This window comes from Mustelus asterias, chromosome 21, assembly GCF_964213995.1.
Source record: "Mustelus asterias chromosome 21, sMusAst1.hap1.1, whole genome shotgun sequence".
Lineage (NCBI taxonomy): Eukaryota > Metazoa > Chordata > Chondrichthyes > Carcharhiniformes > Triakidae > Mustelus > Mustelus asterias.
In genome coordinates, this window is record NC_135821.1 from 77,401,741 (window position 1) to 77,417,835 (window position 16,095).

The following is a 16,095-nucleotide window of genomic DNA, read 5'->3' on the forward strand; positions in this document are numbered from 1 at the left end:
GAGAATACAGTTGTAAAAGGAATACCATAAAATGGAATTTAAGGGTATAATTATAAAGCATTTAAGCACAGCACACTCAGAAAATGTGCAATTTCTTCGTGATCAATTTCATGCTTCAAGTGGGATGAACTCTTAGCTTATTTTGTAGAATTGAAAGCAGATATGCAACAAATTAAAAACCGAAACCATTCCACTGATTTGATGTTTGGACCTTTAACCATTTTGAGAATGTTCAGAATTCCGGTCTTAAAACAACATTGAACAAACGCTGAGTATGAATGATTTTAAATACAAAACTGGAACTTAACCTTCCTTACACTTTCCCTAAAATGATTTGTTTTTCAGATGAGTGGGATTCGGGATCTGATCCCGGGCTCAGTTATAGATGCCACAATGTTCAATCCCTGTGGCTACTCGATGAACGGACTGAAAGCAGATGTAAGTATTCGACGACGCAGCTAAAAAGCAAATCTGTGATTGTGCATATTATAAAAACAGTCTGTGATTGGTAACCTGTTAAATGCATCTTGATGTGTAAATAAAAAGTGAGAAAAAGAGTCTGGTTGGTAGTTCTATTAAAATGTCACTATATCTTTGTGACAAACATGTTGGGGCTCTTACCAGCAGATTGTATCATCACAGATTGAGAGTAAAAAAATAGATTTTGGGTCTTTTTTCTGTTTTAAGGAAAGTAGGAATGCAGCGTAGTGAGGTGTTGTGGGTTTCTGCTTTGGACCAATCTACACCTCTGACACAAATTACCCCAAAAGCATTGTATTTCCCTCTGTGTTTTTTCACAAACTCACTTGCACAAAGTCTGTCACAGCCCAGTGTAATCAGGCAGTGGGGTGGGGGGGGGGGGGGGGGGGGGGTGGAGCGGATGTTGGGGGCAAGATGGAGAACGAGAAGTGGAAAAATGGAACTGAGAACGTGGGATGATAAAAATGGATGAATGAGATGAAGGGAAGAAATGAAACAAAATAAATGGAAATGGGGTGATGGTGGAGGGGGGAGTTCGTGCTCTGAATTTGTTGAACTCAATGTTCAGTCCGGAAGGCTGTAAAGTACCCAATCGGAAGATGAGGTGCTGTTCCTCCAGTTTGCATTGGGGTTCACTGGAACATTGCGAAGGGCCAAGGGCAGACATGTGGACAGGAGAGCAGGGTGGTGTGTTGAAGTGGCACCTCGGGGGGAATAGAGGAGTAAAAATGTGGTGTTGCGGGGATAGGACCGGGGAGGGATTACGACCTTTGCCTAATAGACCTTCAGTTTGGAAGGCAGATGTACCCGTCTTCATTCCCTCACTGATGTCCAAAGGCTACCCTTACTTTGACAGTGTTCCCATGCATCTCGCCATTGATCCAGACAACTGATAGATTGTGCTGCCAAGGGAGGTGAACCGATCTGATCTTGACAGGTTCGGGTCATGGACTGAAACATTGGGTGGGATTTTGCGTCTTCGCTCATCCCAAAACCATAAAATCCCACCCGAGGTCAATGCACATTCCCATTGTCCGCCCCTCGCCCGCTCCGATTCCCATGGCCGGCGGGGCGGTAAGATTATGTAGCTTAGGTTTGAGATGGAGCTTTCCTGGGGCAGGCTGGTACGTCCATGTTGAAGACCAGGCTGAAGTTGTTGCACGTGTTGGAGATCAAGTCCAGAATGCATTGCAGCTCCAGTTTTCAACCAGCTGCTGGTGTAGTTGTTGCCAAACAGGAAATTGCACTCAGTGTCCTTGGAGATCTTTGTCTTTGTCTGGAGTCGTCTCAGATTCTGCAACTTCCCGTCTATGGAATATCCAGGGGGAATTCTCCTATTCCGTCTGTAATGACTTCAATCAGGCCATTGAGGTTGGCCTATTGGAATCTGAGCTCCCTGATGAAGGAGTCAATTGATGGGACAATCAGGGAGCCTTTTCCTTGTATCAAACTGGGAGTGTCAGTTCCTTTGGCACTCCTCACGGTAGACTGCTGACTGATAGCATTCTGTGCACTGCTGTTGGAATTGTAAATAAAGGGGTTTTGGTGAAGGGACTTCAGCCTCCAAAGTCTTATTACACCACCCACCACGGGAATTGTTGCGAATGAGGGGCAGACTATGGAATGGTCTGTTGAAGTCGGGCGGGATTTTCCAGTTTTGGGGCAAGCTCAGCTGGAAAATCCCAGCTCTGGTCCATGTCAGGATCACCACCATGGAAGGCATTGGATGCCATTGTAGAGAAAATCATGAAGAGGGTTGGTACTAGCATGCAATCCTGCTTAACTCTACTAGTGACGAGGAATGGGTGAGAAGACGCCCCATTATCCAAGACACCTGCAGGCAAACTGTCATGGAACTGTCGAACCATTGTGATGAATTTCTCAAGGCAGCCAAATTTCTCCATTATCTTTCCTCTTTGTTGATTGTGTCAAAGGCCTTGGTCAAGCACAGAGTTCCATATTGCTGGAGGGCAGCGCTGGATCCCATCTCCCTCAGGACAATTCGCAATTATCAAAGCACCTGCAGGGGGAGGGATCAGGAAACCCACTTGCTGCCAGTTTACAAACCCTTTCGGAGCTTGTTATGGGACAGCCTAGAACAGACTGGAACTTTCAATCTTTTTACTGGACAATGATGAACTATTTGGTACATGTCAATGCACAGCTGGTAAAGTCATCAATGGGCAAAACGAAATTTGTTTCCATGTGTGTCATTTTGTGAAATTTGAGGAGTCAACTGGTACTGGATCATGTACTGTCCCTCAACTTGGCATCCATGACCACTTTACGCCATCTTCATTGTCCTGGTCCTTCCATGAGCTGCCTTCTCTCTGCAGCAACAGCACCCAACATGGCCGCCATGTGTCTTTGTAGCTGGTGTCAGACTGACAGCTTTCGCTTGGCTTTCGGAAGGTGTTCGGTGCCTGTCTCTAATTGGATGTCGAGCTTGCCTCTTGCCCAATCAACTCATTTAAATTTAGCATTGCGAGAGCACTGGGGTTCTGCAAGGATAGGTGAGTGCGGGGGGTGGGGGGGGGGGGGCGTGTGGGGTAGAGGGGGCTAGTGTCACTGAATCAGACAGTACAGCTGCAAATGGAACAGCTGGATCTGCAGCTGGTCTTTCCCCTGTTTGTCATTTTTTTGTATGGTGCTGAGGTGACTTGTCTTCATTTTGTCTCGTTCTCCCTCACGCCGTGAACTTGAATACCGGTTTGGGATTGTGGTTCCTCACTCACGGTCCACTTAACAGACCTGGTAAACCCCATGTCGGCAACCAGCCTTGGCTCCACAGTCAGAGAGTTTGCTACCGACCTGTGTAAACGTGCTGAGGAGGAAGTGGAAGCTTTATGCTTTTTGTGCGTTTTTATCTAAAGTCCGGGGGCAGTTAATTATCTTGAACCAGTTAAACCTGGAAAATGGATCTTGCTTTTCTTTGTCTCATCCTAAAAAACCTTGCTTAATCTAACAGACCGTGAAGTGCTGAGCTGGAAGGAGACACCAGAGGACACAGTGCCTACATATTGGTTGTTAGGAATACTTTGTAGAGCTTGACAGCAGAAGGTGCAATAAAACGACAGAGAAATAACTCCAAAATAGTCCACATTTTTACAGAGCAGTGAAATACTGCAGGCTTATTGCCATGCTTATTCCTACGCTGTTACGAATCCTCTCGTGTGAAACAGACTATGATGGTGGAAGAGAATGATATTGAACAGTAACTCGAGTTTCAGGAAGGGATGATTATAGGTTTCTGCCAGAAATCTTTTAAAGGAACAAGCTTTTACATTCTTAGCAGCAGGCCTTACTGTCCGCTTCTATGTTGGAGTGGGATGAAGTGAAAATAAACTAAAACTTAACAACTTTATCACAGAATCCCTCCAGTGCTGAATGAGGCCATTTGGTTCATTGAGCCTGCACCAATTCTCTGACACGGCATCTTACCCAGGCCCTATCCCTGTAACACCACACATTTATCCCACTAATCCCCCTAATCTATCCCATCTAAATGGGAGTCTCCATTTACTTATTACACAGACATTTCATTTTTTTCTTTTTAAGGGGCGTCTGGACAAATACATGAATAGGATGGGAATGGAGGGATATGGTCCCCGGAAAGGTAGGGGGATTTTAGTTCAGACAGGCAGCATGGTCGGTGTAGGCTTGGAGGGCTGAAGGGCCTGTTCCTGTGCTGTAATTTTCTTAAAGAACAAAGAACAATACAGCACAGGAACAGGCCCTTCGGCCCTCCAAGCCCACGCCGTTCCCTGGGCCAAACTAGACCATTCTTTTGTATCCCTCCATTCTCACTCCATTCATGTGGCTATCTCGATAAGTCTTAAACGTTTCCAGTGTGTCTGCCTCCACCACCTTGCCCGGCAGCACATTCCAGGCCCCCACCACCCTCTGTGTAAAATACGTCCTTCTGATATCCGTGTTAAACCTCCCCCCCCCTCACCTTGAACCTATGACCCCTATTGAATGTCACCACTGACCTGGGAAAAAGCTTCCCACCGTTCACCCCATCTATGCCTTTCATAATTTTATACACCTCTATTAGGTCACCCCTCATCCTCCATCTTTCCAGTGAGAACAACCCCAGTTTACCCAATCTCTCCTCATAACTAAGCCCTTCCATACCAGGCAACATCCTGGTAAACCTCCTCTGCACTCTCTCTAAAGCCTCCACGTCCTTCTGGTAGTGTGGCGACCAGAACTGGGCACAGTATTCCAAATGCGGCCAAACCAACGTTCTATACAACTGCAACATCAGACCCCAACTTTTATACTCTATGCCCCGTCCTATAAAGGCAAGCATGCCATATGCCTTATTCACTACCTTCTCCACCTGTGACATAAGAACATAAGAACATAAGAAATAGGAGCAGGAGTAGGCCATCTAGCCCCTCGAGCCTGCCCCGCCATTCAATAAGATCATGGCTGATCTGACGTGGATCAGTACCACTTACCCGCCTGATCCCCATAACCCTTAATTCCCTTACCGATCAGGAATCCATCCATCCGCGCTTTAAACATATTCAGCGAGGTAGCCTCCACCACCTCAGTGGGCAGAGAATTCCAGAGATTCACCACCCTCTGGGAGAAGAAGTTCCTCCTCAACTCTGTCTTAAACCGACCCCCCTTTATTTTGAGGCTGTGTCCTCTAGTTTTAACTTCCTTACTAAGTGGAAAGAATCTCTCCGCCTCCACCCTATCCAGCCCCCGCATTATCTTATAAGTCTCCATAAGATCCCCCCTCATCCTTCTAAACTCCAACGAGTACAAACCCAATCTCCTCAGCCTCTCCTCATAATCCAAACCCCTCATCTCCGGTATCAACCTGGTGAACCTTCTCTGCACTCCCTCCAATGCCAATATATCCTTCCTCATATAAGGGGACCAATACTGCACACAGTATTCCAGCTGCGGCCTCACCAATGCCCTGTACAGGTGCATCAAGACATCCCTGCTTTTATATTCTATCCCCTTCGCAATATAGGCCAACATCCCATTTGCCTTCTTGATCACCTGTTGTACCTGCAGACTGGGCTTTTGCGTCTCATGCACAAGGACCCCCAGGTCCCTTTGCACGGTAGCATGTTTTAATTTGTTTCCATTGAGATAGTAATCCCATTTGTTATTATTTCCTCCAAAGTGTATAACCTCGCATTTCTCAACGTTATACTCCATTTGCCATATCCTCGCCCACTCACTCAGCCTGTCCAAATCTCTCTGCAGATCTTCTCCGTCCTCCACACGATTCACTTTTCCACTTATCTTTGTGTCGTCTGCAAACTTCGTTACCCTACACTCCGTCCCCTCCTCCAGATCATCTATATAAATGGTAAACAGTTGCGGCCCGAGTACCGATCCCTGCGGCACGCCACTAGTTACCTTCCTCCAACCGGAAAAACACCCATTTATTCCGACTCTTTGCTTCCTGTCGGATAGCCAGTCCCCAATCCACTTTAACACACTACCCCCTACGCCGTGTGCCCTAATCCTCTTCAGCAGCCTTTTATGGGGCACCTTATCAAACGCCTTTTGGAAATCCAAAAACACCGCATCCACCGGTTCCCCTCCATCAACCGCCCTAGTCACATCTTCATAAAAATCCAACATGTTCGTCAAGCACGACTTTCCCCTCATGAATCCATGCTGCGTCTGATTGATCGAACCATTTCTATCCAGATGCCCTGCTATCTCCTCTTTAATAATGGATTCCAGCATTTTCCCTACTACAGACGTTAAGCTGACCGGCCTATAGTTACCCGCCTTTTGTCTCCTTCCTTTTTTAAACAGCGGCGTAACATTAGCCGTTTTCCAATCAACCGGCACTACCCCAGAATGCAACGAGTTTTGATAAATAATCACTAACGCATCCACTATTACCTCTGACATTTCTTTCAATACCCTGGGATGCATTCCATCCGGACCCGGGGACTTGTCCACCTTCAGTCCCATTAGTCTACCCAGCACTGCCTCTCTGGTAACATTAATTGTATTAAGTATTTCTCCTGCTGCCAACCCTCTATCGTTAATATTTGGCAAACTATTTGTGTCCTCCACCGTGAAGACCGACACAAAAAACTTATTTAAAGACTCAGCCATATCCTCATTTCCCACTATTAACTCCCCCCTCTCGTCCTCCAAGGGTCCAACATTCACTCTAGCCACTCTATTCCTTTTTATATATTTATAAAAACTTTTACTATCATTTTTTATATTAATTGCTAGCCTAGCTTCATAGTCTATCCTTCCTTTCTTTATCGCTTTCTTAGTCTCTCTTTGTTGTTTCTTAAATTTTTCCCAACCACTTGTTTCTCCACTATTTTTGGCCACTCTGTACGCAGCTGTTTTTATTTTAATACTCTCCTTTATTTCCTTCGTTATCCACGGCTGGTTCTCCCTTTTCTTACAATCCTTGTTTTTTGCTGGAATATATTTTTGCTGAGAACTGAAAAGGATCTCCTTAAAAATCCTCCACTGTTCCTCAGCTATCCTACCTGCCAGCCTGCTCTCCCAGTCTACCTTAGCCAATTCATCCCTCATCCTATCATATTTCCCTCTGTTCAAACAGAGGACACTGGTTTGGGACCAAACTTTCTCCTCTTCCATCTGAATCAGAAATTTGACCATATTATGGTCACTAGACCCAAGAGGGTCCTTCACATGGACTGCTTCAGTACCTGAGGAGTCACAAATGTTGCTGAACATTGTACAATCATCAGTGAACATCCCCACTTCTGACCTTATGATGCAAGGAAGGTCATTGATGAAGCAGCTGAAGATGGTGGGGCCTAGGACACCACCCTGAGGGACTCCTGCAGAGATGTCCTGGGACTGAGATGATTGACCTCCAACTATCACAAGCACCTTCCTTTGTGCCGGGTATGACTCCAACCAGCGGAGGGATTTCCCCCTGATTCCCATTGACTCCAGTTTTGCTACAGCTCTTTGATGCCACTTAGTCAAATGCTGCCTTGATATCAGGGGCAGCCTCTCTTACCATACCTCATGTTCAGTTCTTTTGTCTATTTTTGGATCAAGGTTGTAATGAGGTCAAGAGCCAAGTGACCCTGACAGAACTCAAGCTGAGTGTCAGTGAGCAGGTTATTGCAGAGTAAGTACCATCTGAAAGCACAATCAATTACATCTTCCATTACTTTGCTGATAGGTGAGGGGAAACTGCTGGGCGGTAATTGGCTAGGTTGGATTTTTCATGCTTTTTGTACAGGGCATATCTGAGCAACTTTACAGATTGCTGGGTAGATGTCGGTGTTGTTGCTGCACTAGAACACCTTAGCTAGGAGAGCGGCAAGTTCTGAAGCGCAAGTCTTCATTACTATTGCCGGAATGTTGTCAGGGCCCATTGCCTTTGCAGTATCCAGTGCCTTCAGCCAATTCTTGATATCACGTAGAGTGAATTGAATTGATTGAAGACTTACATCTGAGATGCTGGGGATCTCCAGAGGACGTCGAGATGGATCATCCACTCGGCACTTCCAGCTGAAGATTGTTGTGAATGGTTCAGATTTATCTTTTGCACTGATGTGCTGGGCTCCTCCATCATTGAGGATGGGGATATTTGTGGAGACTCCTCCTCCAGTGAGTTGTTTAACTGCAGACGGACCATCCACCTGGCTGTTCTGTTGAAGTTGGCTGGAAATGCTTCAGTTTTCCCTTTTTCTTTATTCATTCACAGGATGTGAGTGGCTAAGCCAGCATTTATTGCCCATCTCTAATTGCCCTTGAGAAGGTGGTGGTGAGCTGCCTTCTTGGATCGCTGCAGTCCATGTAGTGTAGGTACAGCCATAGTGCTGATAGGGAGGGATTTTGACCCAGCGACAGTGAAGGAACGGCCAATATATTTCCAAGTCAGAATGGTGAGTGGCTTGCAGGTGGTGGTGTTCCCCTGCACTTTCTCAATGACAGAGGTCAGAGGTTTCAAAGGTGCTGTCAAAGGAGTCTTGCTGAGTTGCTGCAGATGGTTTTGCACTGATGTTTTGGGTTTCCCCATCATGAAGATTGGGTTACTTGAGAGATAATGGAGTCTCCTCCTCCAGCAGGTTGTTTAATTGTCCACCACTATTCACGTCTGGATGTGGCAGAGCTTCGATGAAGTGTTTGCTGTGGGGTCACTTTGCTCTGTTTGTAACTTGCTGCTTATGCTGTTTGACACACAAGTAATCCTGTGCTGTAGTTTCACCAGGTTGACACCTCATTTTTAAGTATGTCTGGTGCTGCTTCTGGCATGCCCTCCATGCATTCTTCAATGAGCCAGGGTTGATCCCCTAACTTGGTGGTAATGGTAGAGTGGGGAATATGTTGGGCCATGAGGTTACAGATTGTGGTTGAGTACAATTCTGCTGCTGCTGATGTCCCACAGTGCCTCATGGATGCCCAGTCTTGAGTTGCTAGATCTGTTCAAAATCTATCCCGTTTAGCACAGTGGTGGCACCATACAACATGATGGAGGGTATCATCAATGTGAAGGCGGGACTTTGTCTCCACAAAGTCTGTGCGGTGATCACTCCTCCGATACTGTCATGGACAGATGCATTTGGGAAAGGTAGATTGGTGAGGACATGTATGTTTTTCCCCCTTGGCTTCTCACCACCTGCTGCAGTCCCAGTCTAGCAGCTATATGCTTTAGGGTCTGGCCAGCTTGGCCCGTGGTGATGTTACTGAGTCACTCTTGATGATGGACATTGAAATCCCCACCCAGAGTACATGCTATACCCTTGCCACCCTCAGTGCTTCTTCCAAGTGGTGTTCAACATGGAGAACTTCTGATTACAAAAAAACAGATTGCCTGTTCATTATTTGATTGCTGTGTGTGGGAGCTTGCTGTGTACAAATTGGCTGCTGAATTTCCTGCATTATAACAATGGCAACACTTTGAAAGTACTTCACTGGCTGTAAGATGCTTTGGGGTGTCTTTAGGTCTTAAAAGACACTATATAACTGAAAGTATTTCTTTTTTATTCTTCCAAGAGAATATTTGTATATTTAAGAGAACAAAGAACAAAGAAAGGGAAGGGCCGTGGATGTCGTCTGTATGGACTTTAGTAAAGCATTTGACAAAGTCCCTCATGGTAGGTTGGTGCAAATGGTTGGATCTCATGGGATAAAGGGGGAGGTGGCTAGATGGGTGGAGAACTGGCTTGGTCATAGAAGACAGAGGGTGGTAGTGGAAGGGTCTTTTTCCGGCTGGATGCCTGTGACTAGTGGTGTTCCGCAGGGCTCTGTATTGGGACCTCTACTGTTTGTGATTTATATAAACGATCTGGAAGAAGGTGTAACTGGGGTGATCAGTAAGTTTGCGGACGACACAAAAATGGCAGGACTTGCAGATAGTGAGGAACATTGTCAGAGGCTACAGAAGGATATGGATAGGCTGGAAATTTGGGCAAAGAAATGGCAGATGGAGTTCAATCCAGATAAATGCGAAGTGATGCATTTTGGTAGAACTAACGTAGGGGGGAGCTATACGATAAATGGCAGAACCATAAAGGGTGTAGATACGCAGAGGGACCTGGGTGTGCAAGTCCACAGATCCTTGAAGGCGACGTGCCTTCAAGGATCTGTGGACTTGCACACCCAGGTCCCTCTGCGTATCACACCCAGGTCCCTCTGCGTATTAAAACATGCTACCGTGCAAAGGGACCTGGGGGTCCTTGTGCATGAGACGCAAAAGCCCAGTCTGCAGGTACAACAGGTGATCAAGAAGGCAAATGGGATGTTGGCCTATATCGCGAGGGGGATAGAATATAAAAGCAGAGATGTCTTGATGCACCTGTACAGGGCATTGGTGAGGCCGCAGCTGGAATACTGTGTGCAGTATTGGTCCCCTTATATGAGGAAGGATATATTGGCATTGGAGGGAGTGCAGAGAAGGTTCACCAGGTTGATACCGGAGATGAGGGGTTTGGATTATGAGGAGAGGCTGAGGAGATTGGGTTTGTACTCGTTGGAGTTTAGAAGGATGAGGGGGGATCTTATGGAGACTCATAAGATAATGCGGGGGCTGGATAGGGTGGAGGCGGAGAGATTCTTTCCACTTAGTAAGGAAGTTAAAACTAGAGGACACAGCCTCAAAATAAAGGGGGGTCGGTTTAAGACAGAGTTGAGGAGGAACTTCTTCTCCCAGAGGGTGGTGAATCTCTGGAATTCTCTGCCCACTGAGGTGGTGGAGGCTACCTCGCTGAATATGTTTAAAGCGCGGATGGATGGATTCCTGATCGGTAAGGGAATTAAGGGTTATGGGGATCAGGCGGGTAAGTGGTACTGATCCACGTCAGATCAGCCATGGTCTTATTGAATGGCGGGGCAGGCTCGAGGGGCTAGATGGCCTACTCCTGCTCCTATTTCTTATGTTCTTATGTCCAAATGCAGCAAGATCTGGACAATATCCAGCCTTGGGCTGACAAGTGACAAGTAATATTCATGCTACACAAGTGCCGGCAATGACCATTCTGGGCATCACACTTTAGGAAAAATGTGAAGGCATGAGAGAGAGAGTGCAGAAATCATTGATGAGAATGGTTCTCAGGATGTGGAACTTGAGTTACAGAGATAGATTGGGGAAGCTTCAATTGTTTTTCTTGGAGAAGTGGAGCTTGAGCGAGATTTGATAGAAGGAGTCAGGACTGAATAGATAGAGAGAATCTATTCACTGGTGGAAGGATTGAGAATAAGAGGGCACAAATTTAAGGTAATTGGCAAAAGAAGCACGAGAGACACGAGGAAAACCTTTTTCACACAACGAGTGGTTAAAGCCTGGAATGCGCTGCCTGAGAGTGTGATGGAGGCTGATTCAGTTGAGGCTTTCAAGATAGAATTGGATTCTTATCTGAAAAGGAAAATGTACAGTGCCACAGGGAGAAGGCGGGAGGATAGCACTGGGTGAATTGCTCATTCCGATAGCTGGTATGGTCATGATGGGCTGAATGGCCTCCTGTGCTGTAACCATTCTGTGCATTTCACAATTTAACCTATTACTTTTGGAATTTCTTTGTAGGATATATCCAAAATTAATAGCTAGCTTTCTCCAGCAAAAGTATCAGTTTCTACCTCTATAAAGAATGCTGTACTTCAATATCTGTTGATTCCAATGAACTGTGCCCTGTTTGAGAACAGAGACCACTCCATCTGACGAAGGAGCATTGCTCCGAAAGCTTATGGTATTTGCTACCAAATAAACCTGTTGGACTTTAACCTGGTGTTGTGAGACTTCTTACTGTGATTCCAATGAATACAGGATTTGATAGAGAAAGCTCATGTTGCCATTAAATGTCCTGTGGACCAATTTCAATTGGAGCAAGGACTTTGCTCAGTATCCTGCTTTTTAAGAATTCTTTCATGGGATGTGAGCGTCACTGCAAATCCGGCATTTGCTCTCCCTCCCTAACTGTCCTTGACGAGGTGCTGCCAGCTGGTTTATTAATCAGTACGGTGTTTCTGAAGTGGTTTTAGTCCAACTAAGTGGCTCGCTAGATCCTTCCAGAGGGGCAGCTAAGAGTCAAAGAGTCTAAGAGTGTGGAGTCACACCCAGACTGCATATGGACGACAGACTTCCTTCCTTATAGAACATTAGTTCATGAGTTGCATTTTTTCAACAATTGATGCTGGTTGCCGTGGTCACCATTACGAGTTTCCAATTCCAGAATTATTAATTAAATTTAAATTCCATCAGCTGCTGCTGTGGGATTTGAATACACAGCCCAGAGGATTTGCCTACGCCCCTGGATTCTTATCCAGTTACGTTGCCGTCACGTCACCATTTGCTCTTCCATGCATCACTCTGTCGAATAATACCATCAAAAATAGATTAACCAGTTATTCATCTCATTGCTGTTTGTGGAATCTTACTGTGTACCTGGAGCACCCTTGATTTTCATTGGGCCGCAGAGTGGCACAGTGGTTACCTCACAGTGCCAGGGGCCCGGGTTCGACTCCCAGCTCGGGTCACTGTCTGTGTGGAGTTTGCATGTTCTCCCCATTTCTATGTGGGTTTCCTCCGGGTGCTCCGGTTTCCTCCCACAGTCCAAAGATGTGCGGGTTAGGTGGACTGGCCATGCTTAGTTGCCCCTTAGTGTCAGGGGACTAGCTAGGGTAAATGCATGGGGTTATGGGGATAGGGTGTGGGTGGGATTGTGGTCGGTGCAGATTCGATGAGCCGAATGGCCTCCTTCTGCACTGTAGGATTCTACTATTTCACCATTGGTGGCTGTTACTTCAGCTGCCTGGGCCCCAAGCTCTAGAATTCCCTCCCTAATCCTCTCCCCCTCTCCTGTTTTGCACTCCTCAGTTAAGATGTTCCTTAAAACTGCCTCTGATCAAGCTTTTGGTCCCTGCCTAATGTCTCCTGCTATGCCTTGGTGTCATTTTTATTTTCTGATGATCCTGTGGGGTTCACTGGGATGTTTTATTCCACTAATAGCACTATAATAAGTTATTGTGCGTAAAATAGTGTTTACCAATAGAACTACAGAAAATGGGCTTCCAATTAACCACTGTCTATGAAATGCTTCGGGATATTTCATATCATATTATTAGATTTATAGAGTATAGTGTATCGTTGAGTGCATCTTCTAACAGGTCTACAGAATTTATTATTTTCCCATAAGATTGGGAAGTATCAGATTTGTAAAACAGAGATTTATTTTTCACAATAGTAATGTCTGCGCTATCACAATCTCTACATCAGGCTCCTGCTTAATAACAAGAACAAATGACATTTGTATAGAAAGGATATTATTAATCTAGAAAGAGTGCAGAAAAGATTTACTAGGATGCTACTGGGACTTGATGGTTTGAGTTATAAGGAGAGGCTGGATAGACTGGGACTTTTTTCCCTGGACTTCGAGGTGATTTTACAGAGGTCTATAAAATAATGAGGAGCATAGATCAGCGAGATAGTCAACATCTTTTCCCAAAGGTAAGGGAGTCTAAAACTGGAGGGAATAGGTTTAAGGTGAGAGGGGAGAGATACAAAAGGGTCCAGAGGGGCAGTTGTTTCACACAGAGGGTGGTGAGTGTCTGGAACAAGCTGCCAGAGGTAGTAGTAGAGGCGGGTACAATTTTGTCTTTTAAAAAGCATTTAGACAGTTACATGGGTAAAATGGGTATAGAGGAATATGGGCCAAATGCGGGCAATTGGGACTAGCTTCGGGGTTAAAAAAAGGGGCGACATGGACAAGTTGGGCCAAAGGGCCTGTTTCCATGCTGGAAACCTCTATGACTCCAATGTAAGAAGAAGCCCTGAAACACTTGACAGGAGTGTTATAAGCAAATTTTGACACAGAGTCGCAATATTAGGGCAGATGGTCAAAGAAGGAAAGTTTCAAGGAGCAAGCTGGAGAGGTTCATGGAGGGTATTCCAGAGCTCGGGCCCAAGCAGCTGAAGGCATGGCAGCCATCGGTGAAGCGATTAAACTCAAGGATGCTCAAGATGGCCAGAACTGGATAAGCACTTGGAAGGTTGTGTGGCTGGAGGAGGTTACAGAGATCAGGAGAGATGAGGTCATGGAGGGCTTTGACAGCGTTGCTGAGAATTTTAAAATCGAAGCATTGCTTAGTCAGGATAAACACAGTAAGAAGTTTAACAACACCAGGTTAAAGTCCAACAGGTTTATTTGGTAGCAAAAGCCACACTTCTTAAACTTCTTACTGTGTTTACCCCAGTCCAACGCCGGCATCTCCACATCATAGTCAGGATAAACACAGCCCATAAATACATTCTGGATCACATAAATTTGAACTAAAACCTTTCTCACAGTTCAGATGGTTTATGTTAAAGATGCCTTATGAATAGGAATTTCTGGAATTTAGGCTAGGAATATCTATAAATATTCAGCAAACAGTCCAGAATATTGAATGCAGCAGAAGAAAGATGCATCTGCCACAATTCTTGCAGCAAAACTTTTGTTTGAAAACACAGGGTAGCTTCTTTCTGCAGAGAACAAACTCTTCCGAGTGACTAAAAGGCAGTGATTGTGAAATCTGTGCTTGGTTTGTGTTTCTGCTCTTTCCCCCTGAATGGGCTGCTGTTGGATGGAGTTTTAATTAATGCACACATTTTATTGCACCATTTTTCCACAGCTACTTCTTTCTTTGTCTCTTCATAACAATAGGGAACATATTGGACCATTCACATCACGCCAGAACCTGACTTTTCCTACGTAAGCTTCGAAACTAATCTAGCCTTGAATTCCTACACCAGACTGATTAAGATGGTAGTGGACATTTTCAAACCAGGGAAGTTTGTTACAACTCTCTTTGCTAATCAGGTGAGTTCCAGCTCAAAGCTCCAGCAAAAATTTGTTTGTTTTGTTAGGTGGATTTGCAATTTACAAAGGTGAATTTACCTTTGTGGGGCAGTACGGTGGCACAGTGGTTAGCACTGCTGCCTCACAGCGCCAGGGACCCGGGTTTGATTCCCGGCTTGGGTGACTGTCTGTGCGGAGTCTGCACGTTCTCCCCGTGTCTGCGTGGGTTTCCTCCAGGTGCTCCGGTTTCCTCCCACAGTCCAAAAGACGTGCTGGCTAGGTGCATTGACCATGCTAAATTCTCCCTCAGTGTACCCAAATAGGTGCCGTAGTGTGGCGAGTAGGGGATTTTCACAGTAACTTCATTGCGGTGTTAATGTAAGCCTACTTGTGACACTAATAAATAAACTTTAAATAATAGCTGACTGGTGTGAGTAGATCCTGATAGACCTTGAGGTTATATGTTGAACAACTCAGTATTATCTACCGGATCATGAATACTGTTTATCAAGTGCTTCTCTAACTGTAAATGTGGGTAAATGGAATAGAATGCACAATGTGATTAACCTGCCCTATTCTAATTTATAGCAGACAACTTGTCCCATTGGAATGAATAGGTAGGAAGGTATACCATTTTATAAGGAAAGGGCTGTTGCACAATGTATTATTGTATGATGTTGAGAATTGTTACATTGTGGTAGCAATTCTCTTGTAGATGTGGAAGGTCTACATTGAGAGAGCTGTCCACTGATAAATGGTATTTAACCTGGACTCTCCCTCTAAGGCCATTGCGTGGAATTGGAGCAGAGGTGAAGTTTATTTTGCTCAACTTTTCCTGTGAGAAAAAGTTCTGCAGTTAATCACATCCTAATTTTTGTGCTTATCCAAACATAAGATGCTCTCTGAAGTACCCACCGCACACTTCTAGCGAAGAAGGAATGATCTATTGGATGTCTAATACACCAGGTTTTTAGCTGATTGTAAGTCTGTACCACACAAGAGAAGTCAGTTTATCAAAATCAGCAGAAGACCAATTTTTTTCTTTTTTTGATACTTTTCCAAAGATTAATGCGTTGTCACTTTGATATTTTATGAATGACATTTGATCTAATAAAGTGAAAGCGTAAGGCAAATTTTTCACTTTAAAATCTGATCAGCATGATACACCAGAGTACTTTGGTTTTATTTAAAGACTGGTGAATCTTTCATGAAATGTCTGGATGGAGGTTGTGAGTTTGACGTGCCTGGCCCTTTAAGATGATGTGGGACTGTTTGCAAACTAGTTACAGCCAACCAGAGGGCAGTTATAATTGGTTGTAAAAATCTGGTTCTATGTTTAAAGAAC

At 45.0% G+C, this 16,095-nt stretch overlaps 1 protein-coding gene across 1 annotated transcript in view; it reads left to right on the plus strand.

Moving 5' to 3' along the window:
* LOC144508991 (S-adenosylmethionine decarboxylase proenzyme-like) overlaps positions 1–16,095 on the plus strand; it is a 79,674-nt gene that overhangs the window by 57,929 nt on the left and 5,650 nt on the right. The window contains exons 7-8 of the mRNA XM_078237211.1: positions 346–438; positions 14,616–14,771. Of these exons, the coding sequence (XP_078093337.1) occupies positions 346–438; positions 14,616–14,771 (249 nt within the window). The remainder of the gene's footprint in view (positions 1–345; positions 439–14,615; positions 14,772–16,095) is intronic.